The sequence below is a fragment of the Nerophis lumbriciformis genome, linkage group LG35 (assembly GCF_033978685.3).
Source record: "Nerophis lumbriciformis linkage group LG35, RoL_Nlum_v2.1, whole genome shotgun sequence".
In the NCBI taxonomy this organism is placed as follows: Eukaryota; Metazoa; Chordata; class Actinopteri; order Syngnathiformes; family Syngnathidae; genus Nerophis; species Nerophis lumbriciformis.
Window position 1 is genome coordinate 6,834,385 of NC_084582.2, and position 26,864 is coordinate 6,861,248.

Consider the following 26,864-nt stretch of genomic DNA (forward strand, 5'->3'; position numbering starts at 1 on the left):
TATGGTTGGAGCTGTCGGGTGTGGGTTCGTACCGTGAACTATGACCTGGATTTTTTTCCCACACCCCTAATGTTTATGTCCCATTTTTTTTAAATATATGGTTGGAGCTGTCGGGTGTGGGTTCGTACCGTGAACTATGACCTGCATTGTTTGGGTCTGCGGAGAGTCCATGCTGGTGACGTTGCAGGTATATGGGCCTGTGTCTGTAACAGCGGTGCTCTGGATGGTCAGGATGCTGACCGCCTCTGTGATGTGAGACAGAGATTCTCGATGGAATTTGATATCTACTGAGTTGTTGGTCTGGTGAGAAGAAACGAGAGGTTTGGGCTTCGTTAATTTGACGACCATGACAATGTAAAACCCATTCCTGGGAACTGCTGCTTACCTGTTTGCCCGGGTAGGACCACCCTATTGTCACCGCAGCGTTGAACTCCACCTGTGCCGTGCAGTTCATGGTAAGGGCCTCCCCCACTATCAGCTCCGTGGGCTCTTCGGGAAACAGCTTGACATCGTAAACCTGACTTCCTGTCCGGAAAACGGGGAGGGAGGTCACAGTGACATTGTCATCGTTTTTTTTTCCTTCCTCAAACGACCAAAGGAAGTGGCCGTCTTTGGACCAGAGTAACCCTTCTTCTCTACACAAGCTTACGGTGTTTCCATTGAAGTGTCAAAGTATTGACATTGCACGGATGTAGAGACGTTTTAATTGCAGATAAAACAGAAAGAGCAAGATGTATTTGGATACTGGCCAGTGCCTCTCTTGCGGTCCTTATGCCATTTGCTGTGAACATATAGCGCCGTTGTGTAGTATGTGCGAGAGACTCTGGTTGTGCAATGGCTTTCTTGGCCCCATTATGTTCTGCTTGAATACAGGCTCTCTGTGTTCTCCTGACTGATGTGGCTGTTACTTTTGGCCAGCAGCCGCGGCTACGACTTTCCCTTCACCCTCCAAACTTAAAAATGAACGATACCAGTCATACAAGCCTTGGATAGAGCCCGTGGTCTTGGCAGGGACAAGTTCATGAGAAAAAGTGAAATGTTCCTTCTTCATCTTAGTCTTCTCAACATTTAATTATGTCTTCAAGGCATTTGTCCTTATTCTGTGGACATACTGTAATGGCACACATTAAGAGGGAGTAGCTTTTGTGGGGCAGAAATGATGAAACGGAAAGGGACTAATTGGCATGCACAATTAGGATAGCAACAAATCCAGTAGCACATGTTAATTATTTAACAGTGGTACAGTAGAATTGGATCAATATGATTTACTTTTGCATTGTAAAATTCCACACTGACCCAACGAAAAACAGTAATCTATAAATATTCTCAACCAGCATTCTTCGCAGGAACCAACATTATTGATTGGCTTACGGCATTTACTCTGAGATCTTTATATAAACTAGTGTTTTTCAACCAGTGTGCCGTGAGATACAGTCTGGTGTGCCGTGGGAGATTATCTAATTTCACCTATTTGGGTTGAAAATATTTTTTGCAAACCAGTAATTGTGTAATACTCTTCTATATCAGTAGGTGGCGGCCAGTAGCTAATTGCTTTGTAGATGTCGGAAAACAGCGGGAGGCAGCGTGCAGGTAAAAAGGTGTCTAATGCACAAACCAAAAATAAACAAAAGGTGAGAGCCCCTAAGAAAAGGCATTGAAGCTTAGGGAAGGCAATGCAGAACCAAATTAAAACTGAACTGGCTAGAAAGTAAACAAAAACAGAATGCTGGACGACAGCAAAGACTTACTGTGGAGCAAAGGCAATGTACATTTGAACATGACATGACAATCAACAATGTCCCCACAGAGACGGATAAAAACAACTGAAATATTCTTGATTGCTAAAACAAAGTAGATGCGGGAAATATCGCTTCAAGGAAGACATGAAACTGCTACAGGAAAATACCAAAAGAGAAAAAGCCACCAAAATAGGAGCGCAAGACAAGAACTAAAACACGACACAGAGGAAAACAGCAAAAACCTCAAAATAAGTCAGGGTGTGATGCGACAGGTCGTTTCAGTACACCTACTTTGAGACAAGAGCTATAGTGATGCATGCTTGGGTATGCTTTAAAGTCATATCCAACAATTGCGACAACAACTTTTTACTGTCAACTGAGTTTTGTTTTTTAATGATTTCTGCTGGTGGTGTGCCTCTGGATTCTTTTCAACGCTAAATATGTGCCTTGCTCAAAAAAGTTTGAAAAACACTGCCGTAAGCTACACTATATTGCCAAAAGTATTTGTCCACCCATCCAAATGATGAGAATCAGGTGTCCTAATCACTTGGCCCGGCCACAGGTGTATAAAATCAAGCACTTAGGCATGGAGACTGTTTCTTCTACAAACATTTGTCAAAGAATGGGCCGCTCTCAGGGGCTTAGTGATTTCCAGCGTGGAACTCTAATAGGATTCCACCTGTACAACAAATCCAGTCGTGAAATTCCCTCTTTCCTAAATATTCCAAAGTCAACTGTCGGCTATATTGTAAGAAAATGGAAGAGTTTGGGAACAACAGCAACTCAGCCACAAAGTGGTAGGCCACGTAAACTGACAGAGAGGGGTCAGCGGATGCTGAAGCGCATAGTGCAAAGAGGTCGCCCACTTTCTGCCCAGTCATTTGCTACAGAGCTCCAAACTTCATGTGACCTTCCAATTAGCCCACGCGCAGTACGCAGAGAGCTTCATGGAATGGGTTTTCATGGCCGAGCAGCTGCATCTAAGCCATACATCACCAAGTCCAAAGCAAAGCGTTGGATGCAGTGATGTAAAGCACGTCGCCACTGGGTTTTAGAGCAGTGGAGACGCGTTCTCTGGAGTGATGAATCACGCTTTTCCATCTGGCAATCTGATGGACGAGTCTGGGTTTGGAGGTCGCCAGGAGAACGGTACGATTCGGACTGCATTGGGCCGAGTGTGAAATTTGGTGGAGGAGGAATTATGGTTAAGAACTTTGAATGCTCCAGGATACCAAAACATTTTGGACATTTCCATGCTCCCAACCTTGTGCGAACAGTTTGGAGCGGGCCCCTTCCTCTTCCAACATGACTGTGCACCAGTGCACAAAGCAAGGTCCATAAAGACATGGATGACAGAGTCTGGTGTGGATGAACCTGACTGGCCTGCACAGAGTCCTGACCTGAACCCGATAGAACACCTTTGGGATGAATTTGAACAGAGACTGAGAGCCAGGCCTTCTCGACCAACATCAGTGTGTGACCTCACTAATGCGCTTTTGGAAGAATGGTCGAACATTCCTATAAACACACTGCGCAACATTGTGGACAGCCTTCCCAGAAGAGTAGAAGCTGTAATAGCTGCAAAAGGTGGACTGATATCATATTGAACCCTATGGGTTAGGAATGAGATGGCACTTCAAGTTCATATGTGAGTCAAGGCAGGTGGCCAAATACTTTTGGCAATAGAGTGTATTTTACTGATTATCACACAGGCATAAGTCACATTCGTGCTTTTAGATTCCTCCATAAAGAAAAAAATGTGTCCATTGTCACTAGCCTATATAGGGTTACACGGAATTTTCTGGGAAGGACTAATGGGTCTTTAATTAAAAACATTTGGGAGTCCATGGGCGTAAAAGGCTCCAAAATGAGAAATTAGGTAAAAGTAGTGCACACACCTGCTGCCAAGACTTATTATGATGGCAACCTTTTTAATTGCCCTGGATAAAGTGAAGATTAAATCTGCAAACAATTGTTGATAACTAAATATAATTTAATGATGAAATTATCTGTTTTTCCATTGCGTGGGCTGCAGGATTCATTCATTTAACGGTCTGGAAAGAGAGGCAACTTTAATGTAAGGTAATATTTTAATTTCCATTTAAGTCTTATTGTCTGATTTCCAAACACTTTTGATTTTTATCAAACTTTTAGAGTTAAGGTGGTTGAGTCCATGTGATTATCTACTGTGTAAGTCGTCCATCCATTACAGCCAGCCAGTTTTGATACAAACCCCGTTTCCATATGAGTTGGGAAATTGTGTTAGATGTAAATATAAACGGAATACAATGATTTGCAAATCATTTTCAACCCATATTCAGTTGAATATGCTACAAAGACAACATATTTGATGTTCAAACTGATAAACATTTTTTTTTTTTTGCAAATAATCATTAACTTTAGAATTTGATGCCAGCAACACGTGACAAAGAAGTTGGGAAAGGTGGCAATAAATACTGATAAAGTTGAGGAATGCTCATCAAACACTTATTTGGAACATCCCACAGGTGAACAGGCAAATTGGGAACAGGTGGGTGCCATGATTGGGTAAAAAAGTAGATTCCATGAAATGCTCAGTCATTCACAAACAAGGATGGGGCGAGGGTCACCACTTAGTCAACAAATGCGTGAGCAAATTGTTGAACAGGTTAAGAAAAACCTTTCTCAACCAGCTATTGCAAGGAATTTAGGGATTTCACCATCTACGGTGCGTAATATCATCAAAGGGTTCAGAGAATCTGGAGAAATCACTGCACGTAAGCAGCTAAGCCCGTGACCTTCAATCCCTCAGGCTGTACTGCATCAACAAGCGACATCAGTGTGTAAAGGATATCACCACATGGGCTCAGGAACACTTCAGAAACCCACTGTCAGTAACTACAGTTGGTTGCTACATCTGTAAGTGCAAGTTAAAACTCTCCTATGCAAGGCAAAAACCGTTTATCAACAACACCCAGAAACGCCGTCGGCTTCGCTGGGCCTGAGCTCATCTAAGATGGACTGATACAAAGTGGAAAAGTGTTCTGTGGTCTGACGAGTCCACATTTCAAATTGTTTTTGGAAACTGTGGACGTCGTGTCCTCCGGACTAAAGAGGAAAAGAACCGTCCGGATTGTTATAGGCGCAAAGTTGAAAAGCCAGCATCTGTGATGGTATGGGGGTGTATTAGTGCCCAAGACATGGGTAACTTACACATCTGTGAAGGCGCCATTAATGCTGAAAGGTACATACAGGTTTTGGAGCAACATATGTTGTCATCCAAGCAACGTTACCATGGACGCCCCTGCTTATATCAGCAAGACAATGCCAAGCCCCGTGTTACATCAACGTGACTTCATAGTAAAAGAGTGCGGGTACTAGACTGGCCTGCCTGTAGTCCAGACCTGTCTCCCATTGAAAATGTGTGGCGCATTACGAAGCCTTAAATACCACAAGGGAGACCCCCGGACTGTTGAACAACTTAAGCTGTACATCAAGCAAGAATGGGAAAGAATTCCACCTGAGAAGCTTCAAAAATGTGTCTCCTCAGTTCCCAAACGTTTACTGAGTGTTGTTAAAAGGAAAGGCCATGTAACACAGTGGTGAACATGCCCTTTCCCAACTACTTTGGCACATGTTGCAGCCATGAAATTCTAAGTTAATTATTATTTGCAAAAAATAAATAAAGTTTATGAGTTTGAACATCAAATATCTTGTCTTTGTAGTGCATTCAATTGAATATCTAACACAATGTCCCAACTCATATGGAAACGGGGTTTGTAGTTCAAATCTCAATTTGGACAAAAGAGAATACATTTCGTAATCAAACAAGAGTTAGAAAAGTCCTCATTCGAATTTTAGGAATGCCCTTCTTAAATACAATATGGGTATCTCGCTTCTAGCTTGTGGAGCTAAATTAGGGCCAAAAAAAGGTTACAAAAAATAAACGTTGACACCGAAAAATCACGTTTCGATGTTTGATTTTGAATAATACATAAATGCATTAAAAAAATATTTTTTTCAAATCGAACATAATTATGATTCACTCCTGTAATTCTTTTGAATACATTCTTTATATTCATGTTTCACTTTCATATATTTCAGCTTCTGTTTTTGTTTTCCAGAGTCAAATATTTTTTTCCTAATATTATTTTTACTTTCTTTATTTTTATTTTTTCAGATTCCGACTTTTGACCCAAATTTAGCGAGGGGTGCGTGTTACCAACTGAGAGGGCCGTGGAATCAGAACAGACTAAGCTACAGGGTGTAGACTTAGACTTAGACTTAGATTTCCTTTTTACTGTCATTCAAATTTGAATTTTACAGTACAGATAAGAACGAAATTTCGTTGCATTAGCTCATGGTAGTGCGGGATAAAAAAATCAATAAGGTGCAGATATAAATAAATAGATTACTGTACAGATAAATGTATTGCACTTTTGCATATGCATCCACGTTTATGGATGTATGTTATATTGTCTTCATATTCCAGCGAGTTAATCCATTTTTGGGGGGAATTGAGGGGATTATTATGATGCGTTCAAGAGTCTTAAGGCCGAAGCTGTTACAGAACCTGGAGGTTCTGCTACGGAGGCTGCGGAACCACTTTCTAGAGTCCAGCAGTGAAAACAGTCCTTGGTGGGGTTGGGAGGAGTCTCTGCAGATTTTCTGAGCCCTGGTCAGGCAGCGGCTTTTTGCGATCTCCTGGATAGGAGTTGCCTTCAGGGAACGTTGGGACAAAAGCAGTTCAAAGCAATAGTTTATGTAGGCTACAGGTCCCCAAACCCAGGACCACAGCCACAATTGTTGGGAAAATATCATACTGTTAAAAAATCCCACAGTTTTTGCATATTTAGGTCGTTTTGTTTTATTGCACCGAGCATTCACCTTATTTAGTTGTCCTTGAACGCAACGTCTTTGTGTACTACGAGTCCAAGTAAAACCAATGTTCTAAAATGTGCTATTATAAACTACTTTGGGCTCGCTTCGAAAAATGTAGTTGCTTATTTGGGCCTGAATGAATTCCCAGATTGTCCCCACAATGAACAAAAAGAAGAGTGCGGTAGAATAGCGAATAGAATAGAGTAGAGGATGGGAGAAAATGTTAAGTTCTGTTGGTCTGAAACCCGAAAAGACAGAGACAGGAGATGGCGTGCAGTTAAGAATCTATTTAATATCGAAAACACAAAGCAATAGTGCAGCGTAGGAAACAAACGCAAGCACATGCAAAACAATCAACAACGATCCAGCACTGTCTGCAGGACAGGCTGGCAAGTAAAGACGCCTGATTGGCAACCCGGTGTGCCCAGATTTGTAATCAAAGACAGGTGAGAGAGAGAGCACTAAGGCTAGAGAAGTGGTGGATGCAAACAGGACGTAAAACTGAATACAAGAGTCCTGCAAAGGAAACAATATAGAAAACGGTCAAATAAACAAAGTCCAGACCTGTCACGACAGTCATGACAAAAGAGATGCAGCCATGCAGATTTAAATGTAGCATGTTCATACTGAAGAGGGTAAAGCACTTTGATGAGGCTGAAGGACATGGGGACGATGAGACAATACAAATTAAAGTGATAAAATATAGTAGCCTCTTTGTCATATATTAATCACAGTTAAAAAAATAAAAAAAAAGAATAATAATTTAGAAAAAAAAAAAAAATATATATATATATATATATATATATATATATTAGAGATGCGCGGATAGGCAATTATTTCATCCGCAACCGCATCAGAAAGTCGTCAACCATCCGCCATCCACCCGATGTAACATTTGATCAGAACCGCACCCGCCCGCCATCCGCCCGCACCCGCCCGTTGTTATATATCTAATATAGACGATGCAAGGCATTAGTGAGGTTATAAAGCTTTTGCCTGTTAAAGAAAGGAGACTGATCCAATGCAGCACAGACATTCGCGTGCCACGCTGTCACGACCCAGACGCACACCAGTGCGCAATCATATGGGAGCCGCGCTGAGCGCACCTCCAAACGCGTCTCGCTGCCGGCGACGGCCGGGTATGGGCCCGACGCTCCAGCGCCATCCATTTTCAGGGCTAGTTGATTCGGCAGGTGGGTTGTTACACACTCCTTAGCGGGTTCCGACGTCCATGGCCACCGTCCTGCTGTCTATATCAACCAGGGTGAGCCCCACCCCTTTCGTGAGCGCACTGCGCGCGGAGTGACCCCTGTTACGCGCCCCCGGCAACAGGGGTGGCGGGCAGGTAAGCTGCGCGGGCGGAGCGCGCGGAGTGACCCCTGTTACGAGCCCCCGGCCACAAGGGTGGCGGGCAGGTAAGCTGCTTACCTGCTGATCGTGACGCCGGCCGCGGCGAAGGCGGACGAGGCGGGGTGTCGGTGCGGTGGGCGCGGTGGTGACCCTGGACGTGCGTCGGGCCCTTCTCGCGGATCGCCTCAGCTACGGCTCCCGGTGGGGCCCTCTCGGGGGAAGGGGCCTCGGTCCCGGACCCCGGCGAGGCGTCGGGGGCCTTCTCCGCTCCGTAAAAGTGTCCGTCTCTTTTTTTTTTTTTTTCTGTTGTGGCATATGCTGCAGGTGCCTGCTCGTTTTTTGTATGTGGGTAACAACATTTAACTATGTATATATATTTCCGAATTGGTTTAACTGCCACCCGCCTGAATCTATTTGAAATCTAATTTTTTTTTATTTCAACCGCCCGACCCGACCCGACCCGACCCGCGGATAAAATCTAATTTTTTAAAATTTCATCCGCCCGATCCGCGGACTCCGCGGTTGTGCCCGCAAACCGCGCATCTCTAATATATATATATGTTGTGTGTTTAGTTGCATGTAGTGCCTGTCTTGGTTTTATACACAATACCTATTAAATATAAATAGCATCACATTACATTCCCTGAATGCAACATGGTCGGGCCCTATTCTTTCTGTTAAACTGTTTGTCATGATTCCACACCCCTCGCAGTAAATGTCAAAAGTCTGAATCTGGAAAAAAATAAGATTTGAAACAGAAAAAAAATTAAACTGTAAAAAATATGATTCAAATTTGAAAAAACCCAGAAACTCCAATATTAATATACAGTACAAGCCAAAGGTTTGGACACACCTTCTCCTCATTCAATGTGTTTTCTTTATTTTCATGACTATTGACATTGTAGATTGTCACTGAAGGCATCAAAACTATGAATGGACACATGTGGAGTTATGTACTTGACAAAAAAAAAAGGTGAAATAACTGAAAACATGCTTTATATTCTAGTTTCTTCAAAATAGCCACCCTTTGCTCTGATTACTGCTTTGCACACTCTTGGCATTCTCTCGATGAACTTCAAGCACACCTGTGAAATGAAAACCGTTTCAGGTGACTAACTCTTGAAGCTCATTGAGAGAATGCCAAGAGTGTGCGAAAAAGTAATCAGAGCAAGGGGTGGCTATTTTGAGGAAACCAGTACACAACATGTGTTTTCAGTTATTTCACCTTTTTTTGTCAAGTACATAACTCCACATGTGTCCATTCATAGTTGTGATAATCTACAATGTAAATAGTCATGAAAACGCATTGAATGAGGGGAAAGTGTGTCCAAACTTTTGGCCTGTACCGTATATGAAAGTGAAAAATAAAAATAAAAAAATGTGTTCAAAAGAAGTACCAGACATACAGTGATGTATTTTTAAAAATTCAACATTATTTTATCCCCCTTCTTTTTTATTTTAACTTTTTGTCATGTCTCTGACCATGTTTTGTTTAGTTATGTCCTGTTTGGTTTTTGGACTCTTTTTGGTTCCTGTTTTCACTCCAATGTTTTGTTTCCATGACAACCATTCATTTCACCTGTTGCACATTTGGACTCACGCAACTGTCACTAATCATGTCTGTATTATTTAAGCTTGAAGTTGACTGGCGACATTACTTCTGTTCACTCTGCTCATGCCATTATCATGCTGCCATAGTTCATGCTGCTCGTTTCTTGTAACGTGAGTTTTGTGTATTCAAGTCACAGTAAGTGTTTTTGTTTCTTGTCCATAGTTTTGTCTTTTTGCTAGTTTTTGTTTCATAGTCAAGTTTGCATTTCCGCCTTGTGCGCGCTTTTTGTTTGTTCCTTTGTTAGTGTTAAATAAATCATGTCCTTACCTTCACGCCACGTCCGGTCCAGTTTCTCTTGCATCTCGGGAAAACAAACCCCCCACAGTCCACGTCGTGACAGATATTAGTGACAGGTGCGTGAGTCCAAATGTGCAACAAGTGAAACTAATGGTTGTCATGGAAACAAAACAATGGAGTGAAAACAGGAACCAAAAAGAGTCCAAAAACCAAACAGGACATAACTAAACAAAACATGATAACAGACATGAGACTTTTGACCCAAATGTGCTTCGTCCCTAACAGTTAACTTAGCCAGTTTTCCTAACTCTGGTTATGCAGCTGATGGAAACAGCCTTCTGTAATTCCCAATGCCAGTCAACAGCATTTTCCCTTCATTGATATTCCATCGCCTCTTCCAGCATGCTCACACACTGCAAAAAGTCAGTGTTCAAAAACAAGGGAAAAAAATACAAAAAATGAGGGGTATTTTACTTGAACTAAGCAAAATTATCTGCCAATAGAACAAGTAAAATTAGCAAACCTAAATTAACACAAAAATACCTTAAAATAAGTATTTTCTCACTAATAACAAGTGCACTTTTCTTGATAGAAAAAACAAATATTAGACCTTTTTTCTCAATATGTTGAAAAATATTCTTAAATTAAATACATGCTAGTGCCATTATCTTGACATAATGATATGCGCTCGGCATTACATTTCTTGAAACCAGCAAACTTTATACTAATTTTCTATTTTTCTTAATGGAAAGGCAACAAGGCAACCGCTTGTTACTCTCGGGGTCTACAAGCCGCTAGGGCAAATCATATGGTCTAAAAAGGCATTTTCCCATCAAAAGCATGACATCATCGCGCCAAGTGCGTGTTCTTTCAGTCAATTAAGGCGCAAGGAATATATATATATATTTACAGCCCGGCCCCCGGCCAATTTTTTTTTTATTGTAATATTGAAGAATTGATCATGAACTATTTCTGTTCAAAATTGTTTGAAATGTCAAATGTTTAAATATTAACTGTCAGTTTACTGTCCTGTGCCAACTGTACTACTATATGAGTACGTATTTTCTATTGTTTCATTGAAAATAATACAGCAAAGTCCATTTGGCTGTCATCCGTTTTAATTTTGCGACACAACTGTGTCAAAGTCATGATTTTTTTATTTCATGCTTGAAATAAGAAATTATTATTTTAAAAAAGTAGTTTTATACTCGTGAGTGTTGATGACACAGCTTTGCATCAGTTGATATTCTAGTTTCAAGCATGTTTTAGTCAATATAGGTGGCGACTTGTACCCCGCCTACCGCCCGAATGCAGCTGAGATAGGCTCCAGCACCCCCCGCGACCCCGAAAGGGACAAGCGGTAGAAAATGGCTGGATAGATGGAGGTCATAAAATCCCAGCAACAAGCTGTAATATCTTACTGAGATCATCTAGGACCAAAACCCTTAAAGGGGAACATAATCACTATTTCAGAATGGTTAAAACCATTAAAAATCAGTTCCCAGTGGCTTATTATATTTTTCGAAGTTTTTTTCAAAATTTTACCCATCACGCAATATCCCTAAAAAAAAGCTTCAAAGTGCCTGATTTTAACCATCGTTATATACACCCGTCCATTTTCCTGTGACGTCACATAGTGAAGCCAACACAAACAAACACGGCGGAAAGAACAGCAAGCTATAGCGACATTAGCTCGGATTCAGACTCGGATTTCAGCGGCTTAAGCGATTCAACAGACTACGCATGTATTGAAACGGATGGTTGTAGTGTGGAGGCAGGTAGCGAAAACGAAATTGAAGAAGAAACTGAAGCTATTGAGCCATATCGGTTTGAACCGTATGCAAGCAAAACCGACGAAAACGACACGACAGCTAGCGACACGGGAGAAAGCGAGGACGAACTCGGCGATCGCCTTCTAACCAACGATTGGTATGTGTTTGTTTGGCATTAAAGGAAACTAACAACTATGAGCTAGGTCAGGGGTCGGCAACCCAAAATGTTGAAAGAGCCATATTGGACCAAAAATACAAAAACAAATCTGTCTGGAGCCGCAACAAATTAAAAGCCATATTACATACAGATAGTGTGTCATGAGATATACATTGAATTAAGAGGACTTAAAGGAAACTAAATGACCTCAAATATACCTACAGATGACGCATATTGATGCAATATGTACATATAGCTAGCCTAAATAGCATGTTAGCATCGATTAGCTTGCAGTCATGCAGTGACCAAATATGTCTGATTAACACTCCACACAAGTCAATAACATCAACAAAACTCACCTTTGTGCATTCATGCACAACGTTAAAAGTTTGGTGGACAAAATGAGACAGAAAAAGAAGTGGCATAAAACACGTCCTAGAAAGTCGGAGAAAGTTATACATGTAAACAAACTGCGGTGAGTTCAAGGACCGCCAAAATTAGTAGGACAAAACGGCACTCGCCAAATACTCGAATCAGTGAGGCATGTTTAATATAAACAGTGTGCTTTATAACAATTAGGGAGGTTTGTGTCATGTTTGTCCTCCTACAGAAACCATATTAAAAAAAAATATATTTTTTTTCCCCTCATCTTTTTCCATATTTCATAAATTTTTGAAAAAGCTCCAGAGAGCCACTAGGGCGGCGATAAAGAGCCGCATGCGGCTCTAGAGCCGCGGGTTGCCGACCCCTGAGCTAGGTTTACAGCATATGAAATACATTTGGCAACAACATGCACTTTGAGAGTGCAGACAGCCCAATTTTCATCAATTAATATATTCTGTAGACATACCCTCATCCGCGCTCTTTTCCTGAAAGCTGATCTGTCTAGTTTTGGAGTTGATGTCAGCAGGCCAGGGAAGCTAGGGTTTTAGCTCGCTCGTCTGCGGGAACAAACTGCCGCCATTGCTTGCCGTGCTACCGAGGTCCTTTGTCCCTGAATTGCTCACACACTCCGGCAGATTCAATGGGGGTCTGACGGTAGATTTCTTTGACATTATCGTTGGACATGCATCTGCTTTGAGTGTCGCAGGATATCCACACATTCTTGCCATCTCTGTCGTAGCATAGCTTTCGTCGGTAAAGTGTGCGGAACAAACGTCCAATTTCTTGCCACTTTCGCATCTTTGGGCCACTGGTGCAACTTGAATCCGTCCATGTTCGTGTTGTTACACCCTCCGACAACACACCGACGAGGCATGATGTCTCCAAGGTACGGAAAACAGTCGAAAAAAACGGAAAATAACAGAGCTGATTTGACTCGGTGTTTGAGAAAATGGCGGATTGCTTCCCGATGTGACGTCACGTTGTGAATATTAGAAAGGCGTTTAATTCGCCAAAATTCACCCATTTAGAGTTCGGAAATCGGTTAAAAAAATATATGGACTTTTTTCTGCAACATCAAGGTATATATGGACGCTTACATAGGTCTGGTGATAATGTTCCCCTTTAAAACAAGTACAACACTCTAACATACAATCTGTTTAGTGAGAAGAATTATCTTATCAGACAGAAAATAAGCAAATATCACCCTTATTTGAGATATTTAATCTTACTTACCGTATTTTCCGCACTATAAGGCGCACCGGATTATTAGCCGCACCTTCAATGAATGGCATATTTCATAACTTTGTCCACCAATAAGCCGCCCCGGACTATAAGCCGCGCCTACGCTGCGCTAAAGGGAATGTCAAAAAAACAGTCAGATAGGTCAGTCAAACTTTAATAATATATTAAAAACCAGCGTTCTAACAACTCTGTTCACTCCCAAAATGTACGCAAATGTGCAATCACAAACATAGTAAAATTCAAAATAGTGCAGAGCAATAGCAACATAATGTTGCTCGAACGTTAATGTCACAACACACAAAATAAACATAGCGCTCACTTTCTGAAGTTATTCTTCATTCGTAAATCCTTCGTCTTCGGTGTCCGAAGTGAAAAGTTGGGCAAATTTACGATCCACTGGCAGATGTTGGCGTCGTCTGGCGCTGCCTCCTCGTCTTAGTGAAGGTGTGTTCGCCTTCTGTCATCCATTGTTCCCACGCAGTTAGCAGTCTAGCTTCGAATGCCCTGTTGACACCAATATCTAGCGGCTGGAGGTCTTTTGTCAATCCACCCGGAATGACGGCGAGTATTGAATTAAGCGCGTAAGCGTGTCTCTCAATGTGCTGTTATGAGCTAGCAAATATAACAACTACACTACCCAGCATGCAACGATAGTTACGAGCATGCGCGGTAGCCCTGAGAAGCGTTGTTGTATGCTGGGAGTTAGAATGTGGTTATGAGCACGCTGTGAGTAAACGTTGAGAACTCAGTTAACACGCCTCGTCTGCATTATTTATAATTAGACAGACAACACACTTAATAGGAGCCATTTTGGGGTCTTTACATAAACACACAAATGGAAATGAAACGTCACATATCCCAGCATGCACCGCGTGCTTCTTCTACGGGGAAAAAAGATGGCGGCTGTTTACCATAGTTGCGAGACCTAAACTTTATGAAAATGAATCTTAATATTTATCCATATATAAAGCGCACCGGGTTATAAGGCGCACTGTCAGCTTTTGAGAAAATTTGTGGTTTTTAGGTGCGCCTTATAGTGCGGAAAATACGGTACATTTCAGTTTTTGCAGTGCAGCTACCGACTGTTTGTTTACCTGTAGTGTGGATCAAGTAGTTCGCTGACTGATATTCTTTGCCTCCGATGCTGGCGACACACGCAAGGCCAATGAGCATTGGATCGCTGTCGATGATGTGCCTGGGAATGGACCAGCCTCTCTTGTTGTCCCACGTCAGTCCCTTCTTGTCCAGAGGTTTGGGATACTGCGCTCATAAAACAAAATGAGTACAACCAATTAGACGTAAAACTTGATTTGATTCGAGTATCAAAGTCTGTGTCTTTGTACGAACCGCGTAAAGTGTGACATTGAGGTCGGGCACGGTGACCAGACACGGTACGATGATGTGCGTGGAAGAGCGTGTGATAAAAATGGTCTCCAGGTTGTTGCTGTTGCTGTTCCTCCTGAGGAAGGGATGCTCGGGGTCTGCATGCCAACAGAAACAGCAGGCCATTAATAAGTAACTCTCGCAGCCGCTGGTGTAATGGCAGCCATTACTAACAGCCAAATACATCACACTCATAATGACCCCAAAGGGCACGCCATACGGGAGGTTTATTGATATTACTACAATATGCATCATTTCACTATGTCCCCAAATTTTGATTTCATTGCCAGCACCTTTCCTCCCTTTTTGTGACTCACAGCTAATGTAGCACTAATGTTGTATCACCTATTCACACTGCAGCTGTTATCACCGTAAAAGCTCATATTGCCTCAGCGTGAGTGCACACCGGCGGGCTTATCTCTCGCGCTTTTCCCCCGCCGTCGCCAACAGCTTTTGTACGCCAGCCACAGATGATGTATTACGGCAAACTGCGTACTTCGTTTTTTCCTTTATTTTTCTCGGGCGAACAAGGCTCCCGCCAGAGAAACGAACACACAAATAATGCATAACTCTTGGCAGGCAAGCGGGCGAGCTGATATCACGGGGCAATATGGAGCGAAGGGGTGTGCAGAGTTTTAGTGAGTGTGGGTATATAGTGCGCAGAGGGGACAGGTTCAAGGGCCACCATCTGCTGGTTAATTGCGTCCACATGTGGCCCACCCTCTCACCCCGCATGGCACTGGCTTCTAATTGATGTTTGCAACTTCATCTGCTTCTGATCAGCCCCCACGGTTACTTGTGTGGACGCTGCTGTGGCACCTTGTCAGAGGCGATAATCAGGCACACTGCAAAAACTGAAACCTAAGTGAGATTAAATATCTCAAATAAGGGTGATATTTGCTTATTTTCTGTCTGATTTTATGTTAGAGTGTTTTACTTGTTTTAAGGGTTTTAATCCTAAATGATCTCAGTAAGATATTACAGCTTGTTGCTGAGATTTGATGACCTATATTGAGCAAAACATGCTTGAAACTACACACCCCGTTTCCATATGAGTTGGGAAATTGTGTTAGATGTAAATATAAACGGAATACAATGATTTGCAAATCATTTTCAACCCATATTCAAGATATTTGATGTTCAAACTCATAAACTTTATTTATTTTTTTGCAAATAATAATTAACTTAGAATTTCATGGCTGCAACACGTGCCAAAGTAGTTGGGAAAGGGCATGTTCACCACTGTGTTACATCACCTTTCCTTTTAACAACACTCAGTAAACGTTTGGGAACTGAGGAGACACATTTTTTTAAGCTTCTCAGGTGGAATTCTTTCCCATTCTTGCTTGATGTACAGCTTAAGTTGTTCAACAGTCCGGGGGTCTCCGTTGTGGTATTTTAGGCTTCATAATGCGCCACACATTTTCAATGGGAGACAGGTCTGGACTACAGGCAGGCCAGTCTAGTACCCGCACTCTTTTACTATGAAGCCACGTTGATGTAACACGTGGCTTGGCATTGTCTTACTGAAATAAGCAGGGGCGTCCATGGTAACGTTGCTTGGATGGCAACATATGTTGCTCCAAAACTTGTATGTACCTTTCAGCATTAATGGCGCCTTCCCAGATGTGTAAGTTACCCATGTCTTGGGCACTAATACACACCCATACCATCACACATGCTGGCTTTTCAACTTTGCGCCTATAACAATCCGGATGGTTCTTTTCCTCTTTGGTCCGGAGGACACGACGTCCACAGTTTCCAAAAACAATTTGAAATGTGGACTCGTCAGACCACAGAACACTTTTCCACTTTGTATCAGTCACATCTTAGATGAGCTCAGGCCCAGCGAAACCGACGGCGTTTCTGGGTGTTGTTGATAAACGGTTTTCGCCTTGCATAGGAGAGTTTTAACTTGCACTTACAGCTGTAGCGACCAACTGTAGTTACTAACAGTGGGTTTCTGAAGTGTTCCTGAGCCCATGTGGTGATATCCTTTACACACTGATGTCGCTAGTTGATGCAGTACAGCCTGAGGGATCGAAGGTCACGGGCTTAGCTGCTTACGTGCAGTGATTTCTCCAGATTCTCTGAACCCTTTGATGATATTACGGACAGTAGATGGTGAAATCCCTAAATTCCTTGCAATAGCTGGTTGAGAAAGGTTTTTCTTAAACTGTTCAACAATTTGCTCACGCATTTGTTGACAAAGTGGTGACCCTCGCCGCATCCTTGTTTTTGAATGACTGAGCATTTCATGGAATCTACTTTTATACCCAATCATGGCACCCACCTGTTCCCAATTTGCCTGTTCACCTGTGCGATGTTCCAAATAAGTGTTTGATGAGCATTCCTCAACTTTATCAGTATTTATTGCCACCTTTCCCAACTTCTTTGTCACGTGTTGCTGGCATCAAATTCTAAAGTTAATGATTATTTGCAACAAAAAAAATGTTTATCAGTTTGAACATCAAATATGTTGTCTTTGTAGCATATTCAACTGAATATGGGTTGAAAATTATTTGCAAATCATTGTATTCCGTTTATATTTACATCTAACACAATTTCCCAATTCATTTGGAAACTGGGTTTGTAGAATATCAACTGTTGCAAAGCTGTGTCATCAACACTCACAAGTATAAAACTACTTTTTTAAAGTAATAATTTCTTATTTCAAGCATGAAAAAAAAAATCATGACTTTGACACAACTGTGTCTCATAATTAAAACGGAGGACGGCCAAATGGACTTTGCTGTTTTATTTTCAATGAAACAAGAGAAAACACGTACTCATATAGTAGTACAGTTGGCACAGTACAGTAAACTGACAGTTAATATTTAAACATTTAACATGTGACATTTTTAACAATTTTGAACAGAAATAGTTCATGCACATTCAGATGAATTCTTCAAAATTACAATCAAAACAATTTTGGCCGGGGGCCGGGCTGTATGTATGCGCACTATTTGACTGAAAGAGCACGCACTTGGTGCGATGATGTCATGTTATCGATGGAAAAATGCATTTTTAGACAATATGATTTGACTGAGCGGCTAGGAGACCCCGAGATTAACAAACGGTTGCCTTGTTGCCTTTCCATTAAGAACAATAAACTAGTTTTTAGTATAAGTTTGCTGGTTTCAAGAAATGTAATGCCGAGCACATATCATTATGTCAAGATAATGGCACTAGCATTTACTTAATTTAAGAATATTTTTCAACATATTGAGCAAAAAGGTCTCATATTATTTTTTTCTACCAAGAAAAGTGCACTTGTTATTAGTGAGAATATACTTATTTTAAGGTATTTTTGGGTTCATTGAAGTTAGCTAATTTTACATGTTTTGGAAAGTCTTGACAAGCCAAATTTTCTTGTTCTATTGGCAGATAACTTTGCTTAGTTCAAATAAAATACCCCTAAGTTTTGTATTTTTTTTTCTTATTTTTGAACACTGACTTTTTGCAGTGCAAGGAGACCTGGCAGTGCGCCTCACTGACCCACTCCACTCTCCTTCAACCACATGCAACATGGGCAGGGGGGGCTGGTGCAACATGGGCAGGGGGGGCTGTTCCGCTTGACCATTGATGTCAATGCAACGCAAATAAATGCATGTCAAGTTGTGACATCAGCTTGTTAGTTTGCTTTGGCGCACACTGATCACAGCTGTTGCTGATGAGACGCTCGCTGTAAATACACTGCAAAAAGTCAGCGTTCAAAAACAAGAAAAAAAAAAAAATTAGGGGTATTTTATTTGAACTAAGCAAAATTATCTGCCAATAGAACAAGAAAATGTGTCTTGTCAAGACTTTCCAAATCAAGTAAAATTAGCTAACCTCAATAAACCCCAAAATACCTTAAAATAAGTATATTCTCACTAATAAAAGTGCACTTTTCTTGGTAGAAAAAACAAATATGAGACCTTTTTTCTCAGTGTGTTGAAAAATATTCTTAAATTAAGTAAATGCTAGTGCCATTATCTTGACATAATGATATGCGCTGGGCATTACATTTCTTGAAACCAGCAAACTTAAACTAAAAACTAGTTTATTGTTCTTAATGGAAAGGCAACAAGGCAACTGCTTGTTACTCTCGGGGTCTACTAGCCGCTCAGGCAAATCATATTGTCTAAAAATGCATTTTTCCATCGATAACATGACATCATCGCGCCAAGTGCGTGCTCTTTCAGTCAATTAGTGCGCAAGGATTATATATATATATATGTATATATATATATATATATATATATATATATATATATATATATATATATATATATATATATATATATATATATATATATATATATTTACAGCCCGGCCCCCAGCCAATTTTTTTTTTTTTTTTTTTGTAATTTTGAAGAATTTATCTGAATGTGCATGAACTATTTCTGTTCAAAATTGTTTGAAATGTCAAATGTTTAAATATTAACTGTCAGTTTACTGTACTGTGCCAACTGTACTACTATATGAGTACATCTTTTCTCTTGTTTCATTGAAAATAAAACAGCAAAGTCCAATTGGCTGTCATCTGTTTTAATTATGAGACACAATTGTGTCAAAGTCATGATTTTTTTTTTCATGCTTGAAATAAGAAATTATTACTTTAAAAAAGTAGTTTTATTCTTGTGAGTGTTGATGACACAGCTTTGCATCAGTTGATATTCTAGTTTCAAGCATGTTTTACTCAATATAGGTCATCAAATCTCAGCAACAAGCTGTAATATCTTACTGAGATCATTTAGGACCAAAACCCTTAAAACAAGTAAAACACTCTAACATAAAATCTGCTTAGTGAGAAGAATTATCTTATCAGACAGAAAATAAGCAAACATCACCCTTATTTGAGATATTTCATCTTACTTAGATATCCGTTTTTGCAGTAAAAGTATTGAACAGAGGCTGTGAATGCTTTTTTTTTAAATACATTTGCAAAATAAAAAAAAAGCTTTTCACATTGTTATTATGGGGTATTGTGTCTAGAATTTTGAGGACAAAAATTAATTTATTCCATTTTGGAATAAGACTGTAACATAACGCAATGTGGAAAAACTGAAGCACTGTGAATACTTTCCAGATGCACTGTAGATTGTAACTCCTTAATATTCTTATTATGTGAAATTAGTTATCGTCATTATGTTCGTATATGTTTATGTTACTTTCTTTAACGTCCTGTATTCAAGGTGTAATAGTAGTAGTTGTTCCTACTCCTTTTCGGACATGTTGAACTTTGTGTGGCACTGTAATTATGTTCTGTATTATTGTGCAATCTCGTTTCCACGTTTGAAATAAACAAACCAAAAAAAAAAAAAATCAATGGTTATAGTAATGGCTTAGTTTATTTTAACACACTTTAAAAAGTTACATTAAAATACATCTCGTTTAAGGTTGCAAAATGTAACATGTCTGAAAAGAAGTGGGAAGAAGCAGAGCACAGTGAAAGCTAATGGTGAACGTGCCTGATAGTGAAAGAATAAGTGTATATATAAATGTTTGTAATATAGTAATAATCAAGAGTTTGTTGATTATTTTTTCTCCGTAGTAAATAATACATAAAAGAGTAAACCATGGTGTAATCATATGTGTACACTGCAAATAGTCAGTGTTCGAAAACAAGAAAAAAAAAAAATTAGGGGTATTTTATGTGAACTTTATTTTTCGGACTATAAGTCGCAGTTTTTTTTCATAGTTTGGCCGGGGGTGCGACTTATACTCGACTTATGTGTGAAATTATTAACACATTACCGTAAAATACCAAATAATATTATTTAGCTCATTCACGTAAGAGACTAGACGTATAAGATTTCATGGGATTTAGCGATTAGGAGTGACAGATTGTTTGGTAAACGTATAGCATGTTCTATATGTTATAGTTATTTGAATGACTCTTACCATAATATGTTACGTTAACATACCAGGCACGTTCTCAGTTGGTTATTTATGCCTCATATAACGTACACTTATTCAGCCTGTTGTTCACTATTCTTTTTTTATTTTAAATTGCCTTTCAAATGTCTATTCTTGGTGTTGGGTTTTATCGAATAAATTTCCCCCAAAAATGCGACTTATACTCCAGTGCAACTTATATATGTTTTGTTCCTTCTTTATTATGCATTTTCGGCCGGTGCGACTTATACTCCGGAGCGACTTATACTCCGAAAAATACGGTAAGCAAAATTATCTGCCAATAGAACAAGAAAATTTGGCTTGTCAAGACTTTCCAAAACAAGTAAAATTAGCTAACCTCAATGAACCCAAAAATACCTTAAAATAAGTATATTCTCACTAATAACAAGTGTACTTTTCTTGGTAGAAAAAAAAGAGATCTTTTTGCTCAATATGTTGAAAAGTATTCTTAAATTAAGTTAATGCTCGTGCCATTATCTTGACATAATGATATGCGCTCGGCATCATGATATTTTTTTCATGCTTGAAGTAAGAAATTATTACTTTCAAAAAATAGTTTTATACTTGTGAGTGTTGATGACACAACTTTGCATCAGTTGATATTCTAGTTTCAAGCATGTTTTACTCAATATAGGTCATCAAATCTCAGCAACATGCTGTAATATCTTACTGAGATCATTTAGGACCAAAACCCTTAAAACAAGTAAAACACTCTAACATAAAATCTGCTTAGTGAGAAGAATTATCTTATCAGACAGAAAATAAGCAAATATCACCATTATTTGAGATATTTCATCTTACTTAGATTTCAGTTTTTGCAGTGTAGGGTATATGACACATTGTAAAATGCCTTAATTACTCCAGTATTTTGACTTTGACACATGATAGCCATATACCACTTTGGTAGCAAAGGATGGAGACAATGAAGTTGTAAAATTATATTGTTTCAAAGTGAGATCCAGTCCTCTGAGGGCAAACAAATCACAAGTGTGGCTGGTGATGAAAACAAGTTTGACACCTCTTATCTGCAGTATCAAAACAATGTTGCGTGGCCAATATTAATGAGGGGTTTAAAATGTGCAATGTCACCCTTAGAGACATTGACTAGATCGATATGGAGACATGGTAAAACATTCAAATAATGTGTGCGGGCGCTGTAAAGAGAAGGTTCGCAGCAAAACTCATTTTTCTGTCCTTATCATCGCTGACCTTTTCGTCTGCCATTCTATTCACAGCTCCTTTATATCTCATTAGAAAATAATCTCTCCAATTAATGAAAAACATGAATGGACTTCCACGCGCTTACCTTTTATCAACCACGTTGAATCCTTAATTCATGAAACGTTAAACCCGATAGTCTCTGGGCTTATACCGAGGCAAAGTGAACAAGTGTGGTCCTAATAAAACAAGAGCTGCTTTGATAATCAAACAGGAGGAGGGTTTTTGCTGTGAAATTGTTTTGTTTAAACCTCCCAACGAAAAGAGAAACTAAACACCAGGTCCAGAAAGCCAAACCAAAGATCTGCTGACCAGATTCAAATCTCTCCCTGTAGCTTTCGTCAGTTTAAGAGCAAATGTTTTTGACACAGATAAGTGCTGACTCACTGCAATATCAACATTTCAAAGTAACAGTTATTTCCATCCATCCATCCATTTTCTACCGCTTGTCCCTTTCGGGGTCGCGGGGGGGTGCATTTCAGCTGCATTCGGGCGGAAGGCGGGGTACACCCTGGACAAGTCGCCACCTCATCGCAGGGTCAACACAGATAGACAGACAACATTCACACTCACATTCACACACTCAGGCCAATTTAGGGTTGCCAATCAGCAAATATAAAACAAAATGATATATTTTTTCCCAGTTGGAGCCTCTTATTTGAGTCGTGTGCATACTTGCCAACCCTCCCGATTTTTCCGGGAGACTCCCGAATTTCAGTGCCCGTCCCGAAAATCTCCCGGGGCAACAATTCTCCCGATTTTCACCCGGACAACAATATTAAGGGCGTGCTGTGATGGCACTGCCTTTAGCGTCCGCTTTTCCACCATAGAAACAGCGTGCCGGCCCAGTCACATGTTGTATGCGGCTTCTGCATACATACGAAAGTGACTGCAGGACATACTTGATCAAAAGCCATACAGGTAACACTGAGGGTGGCCGTATAAACAACTTTAACACTGTTACAAAAATGCGCCACACTGTGAACCCACACCAAACAAGAATGACAAACACATTTTGGGAGAAAATCCGCACCGTAACACAACATAAACACAACGGAACAAATACCCAGAATCCCTTCTATCCCTAACTCTTCCGGGCTACAATATACACCCCCGCTACCACCAAACCTCGCCCCCCCCCCCACATCTCAACCCCCCCAATCTCCCGAATTCGAAGGTCTCAAGGTTGGCAAGTATGGCCGTGTGTCCTGCATGTAGTCCAGTACAATGCTTGGACTAGTGACCTATTGAGACATTATCAATATGTGCACAGTGGTGACACACATTCCTAAAGCTTTACTCTACTTTTCTTTAGTGTTTGAGGGTCGTGACCTCAAAAAAGTGCTGACAGAAAAATATGAAAACTAAACTGCCTCGAGTCAGTCGCAATGAAAGAGAACAATGCGGCTGCTAGACTTTTGACAAGAACAAGAACGTTTGATCATATTACGCCTATACTGGCTTCCTGTGCACTTAAGATGCGACTTTAAGGTTTTACTACTTAAGTATAAAATACTAAAGGGTCTAGCTCAGGGGTCGGCAAACTTTATACCAGTCAAAGAGCCATTTTGACCCGTTTCACAAATTTAAGAAAACAATGGGAGCCACAAAACTCTTTTGAAATTTAAAATGAAATAACACTGCATACAAGGTTTTTTTTTGCTTTGTGCTATGTATAAACCAGGGGTCTCAGACATGCGGCCCGCACCTTAATAAGAACATTTAATGTTAGTGCGGCCCGCGAGTTTTTATATGAATGGCGCTTGGCAGCGTCATACTTTCCAACCTTCCCGATTTTTCCGGGAGATTCCCGTATTTCAGGGCAACTATTCTCTCGAATGTCTGCTGATTTTCACCCAAACAACACTAATAAGGGCGTGCTGTGATGGCACTGCCTGTACTAACAGCGTGCCAGCCCAGTTACATGTTGTATGAGGCTTCTGTACACACACATGAGTGACTGCAAGGCCTACTTGGTCAACAGCCTTACAGGTTACACTGAGGGTGGCGGTATAAACAACTTTAACACTCTTACTAATATACGCCACAATGTGAACCCACACCAAACAAGAATAACAAACAAAATTTCGGGAGAACATCCGCACCGTAACACAACATAAACACAACAGAACAAATACCCAGAATCCCATGCATGCCTAACTCTTCCGGGACACTACAATATACACCCCCGCTACCACCAAACCCCGCCCCCCAGCCCTTTTTTTTAAATTGTATTTATTTATTTATTTTTTTACAGTGTAGCAATAGCGAGTAGCTAGCAAGGCATAACTTTGTTTTTCCAATCATGGGAACAAAACACAACTTCCCGGTAAGGTCTATTCAGGTGTACTGGAGAGGAGGCTACGCCGGATAGTCGAACCTCGGATTCAAGAGGAACAGTTTGGTTTTCGTCCTGGTCGTGGAACTGTGGACCAGCTCTATACTCTCGGCAGGGTCTTTGAGGGTGCATGGGAGATTGCCCAACCAGTCTACATGTGCTTTGTGGACTTGGAGAAGGCATTTTCGACCGTGTACCCGGGAAGTCCTGCGGAGAGTGCTCAGAGAGCATGGGGTAACGGACTGTCTTATTGTGGCGGTTCACTCCCTGTATGATCAGTGTCAGAGCTTGGTCCGCATTGCCGGCAATAAGTCGGACCCGTTTCCAGTGAGGGTTGGACTCCGCCAAGGCTGCCCTTTGTCACCGATTCTCTTCATAACCTTTATGGACAGAATTTCTAGGCGCAGTCAGGGCGTTGATGGTGTCTGGTTTGGTGGCTGCAGGATTAGGTCTCTGCTATTTGCAGATAATGTGGTCCTGATGGCTTCCTCTGGCCAAGATCTTCAGCTCTCACTGGATCGGCTCGTAGCCGAGTGTGAAGAGACTGGGATGGGAATCAGCACCTCCAAGTCCGAGTCCATGGTTCTCTCCCGGAAAAGGGTGGAGTGCCATCTCCGGGTTGGGGAGGAGATCTTGCCCCAAGTGGAGGAGTTCAAGTACCTCGGAGTCTTGTTCACGAGTGGGGGAAGAGTGGATCGTGAGATCGACAGGCGGATCGGTGCGGCGTCTTCAGTAATGCGGACGCTGTATCGATCCGTTGTGGTGAAGAAGGAGCTGAGCCGGAAGGCAAAGCTCTCAATTTACCGGTCGATCTACGTTCCCATCCTCACCTATGGTCATGAGCTTTGGGTTATGACCGAAAGGACAAGATCACGGGTACAAGCGGCCGAAATGAGTTTCCTCCGCCGGGTGGCGGGGCTCTCCCTTAGAGATAGGGTGAGAAGCTCTGTCATCCGGGGGGAGCTCAAAGTAAAGCCGCTCCTCCTCCACATCGAGAGGAGCCAGATGAGGTGGTTCGGGCATCTGGTCAGGATGCCACCCGAACGCCTCCCTAGGAAGGTGTTTCGTCCGACCGGTAGGAGGCCACGGGGAAGACCCAAGACACGCTGGGAAGACTATCTCTCCCGGCTGGCCTGGGAACGCCTCGGGATCCCCCGGGAAGAGCTGGACGAAATAGGCTGGGGAGAGGAAAGTCTGGGCTTCCCTGCTTAAGCTGCTGCCCCCGCGACCCGACCTCGGATAAGCGGAAGAAGATGGATGGATGGATGGATGGGAACAAAACGAGTGAGTGCAAAGGGTCGTGCTGAGAAACGGATGATATTCAATGAAATAAAGAAAGTATCAAATAAAAACATGACAGAGTGTGTGCACTAGATTTTGTGTATCTTTGAAAACAACGCTTATAACTGATAATGACCTGGGTTTTTTTTTACCATTGTTTTTTTATACAGTAGAACCTCAACTCATGATTATTTATAGATAGGAACAGTGTCTCGGTTTTTTGTTATGTTTTCAGTTACAGGCTACCTCCCCGCGAGGTGGTATAGTCAACCCCATTACTGCCGCTCAAAAACATTGGATTTTTTTATCATTAGCTTGTAGCAAGAGTTCGAAATAACTATGTTTTTCAACCATTGGAAACCATTAGCAGCCGTCCTGCTGAGGCTTAGACCTTTATAGACGTTGCAGCTTTGTGACCCTCCCAGCACATTGCCTGAAAAGCGTCTACCCTTCTCCCCCACTACTCTGATTGGATTATCAGCTTTTTCAATTTCCTTACCCGCTGCTATCTCAGCCTTATTGACCAGGCATCCGTCTTCATTAATGTGGCTCATTGTACATGTTGGATGTAATGAGACGGCAAGACACCAGTCTAAATAGCCTAAAACAATTTCAAAGTCTTCTTCAGGCTGCTGGAATATGTAAATTATTTACCTTAATATTACATTATTTCACACAACTAATACAGTCGTTTGTATTACATTGTTTTGCACTACTCTTTTATCTACTCTTATCTAAACAATTCTTTTTTTTCCATAACAGCATTCCTACATTCTTAAAATTGACGTGTTTTGGGGGCGCCAAGATCCAATTAAAATGATTTTAATTAATTTTTGATACAATATTTGCTATCTACAAGTAATTGTTTCTAATAAGAAATTATTTTACATTCAAGTTTACATTTCGATAAATTTATGGTGTTTTTAGGGGCGCCCAGCATGGAATAAAAATGCATTTCACTTGGGAACGTTGGTTTGGGATACAAGTATTTTGGGTTACGAGCTCTGTTACCGAACCAATTAAAATCGTAAACCAGAGTACCACTGTATTTGCTTCTCAGCAAGTAGATGTTGGCCAATTGTATTTAAGAGGAGATGTACAGACAATAGCGTTTAATAGTGATATGCGTATCGATACTGAAATATTGATACCACCGCTACCAGATCTTTATGCTCTGTCAATTCTCAAATCAAAATGTCGGAACTTATGACACTTTAGTTCAAGGGGGTGTCCAAACTTTTTCCACCAATGGCCGTTACTATACAATCAAAGTATCAAAAATATCAATATGGCCTTTATTTATATGCGAATAAAATGCTAAAAACAGATATTGTGTCCGCTATGTATTATAGGTGACTAAGTACCGTATTTTTCGGACTATAAGTCA

The 26,864-nt window shown here is 41.0% G+C and overlaps 1 protein-coding gene across 1 annotated transcript in view; it reads right to left on the bottom strand.

Moving 5' to 3' along the window:
• The window catches only part of flt4 (fms related receptor tyrosine kinase 4), a 228,676-nt gene that overhangs the window by 104,016 nt on the left and 97,796 nt on the right, over positions 1-26,864 (bottom strand). The window contains exons 4-7 of the mRNA XM_061927512.2: positions 14,701-14,834; positions 14,448-14,613; positions 386-525; positions 129-300 (exon numbers count right to left, since the gene is read on the bottom strand). Coding sequence (XP_061783496.2) covers positions 129-300; positions 386-525; positions 14,448-14,613; positions 14,701-14,834 — 612 coding nt within the window. The remainder of the gene's footprint in view (positions 1-128; positions 301-385; positions 526-14,447; positions 14,614-14,700; positions 14,835-26,864) is intronic.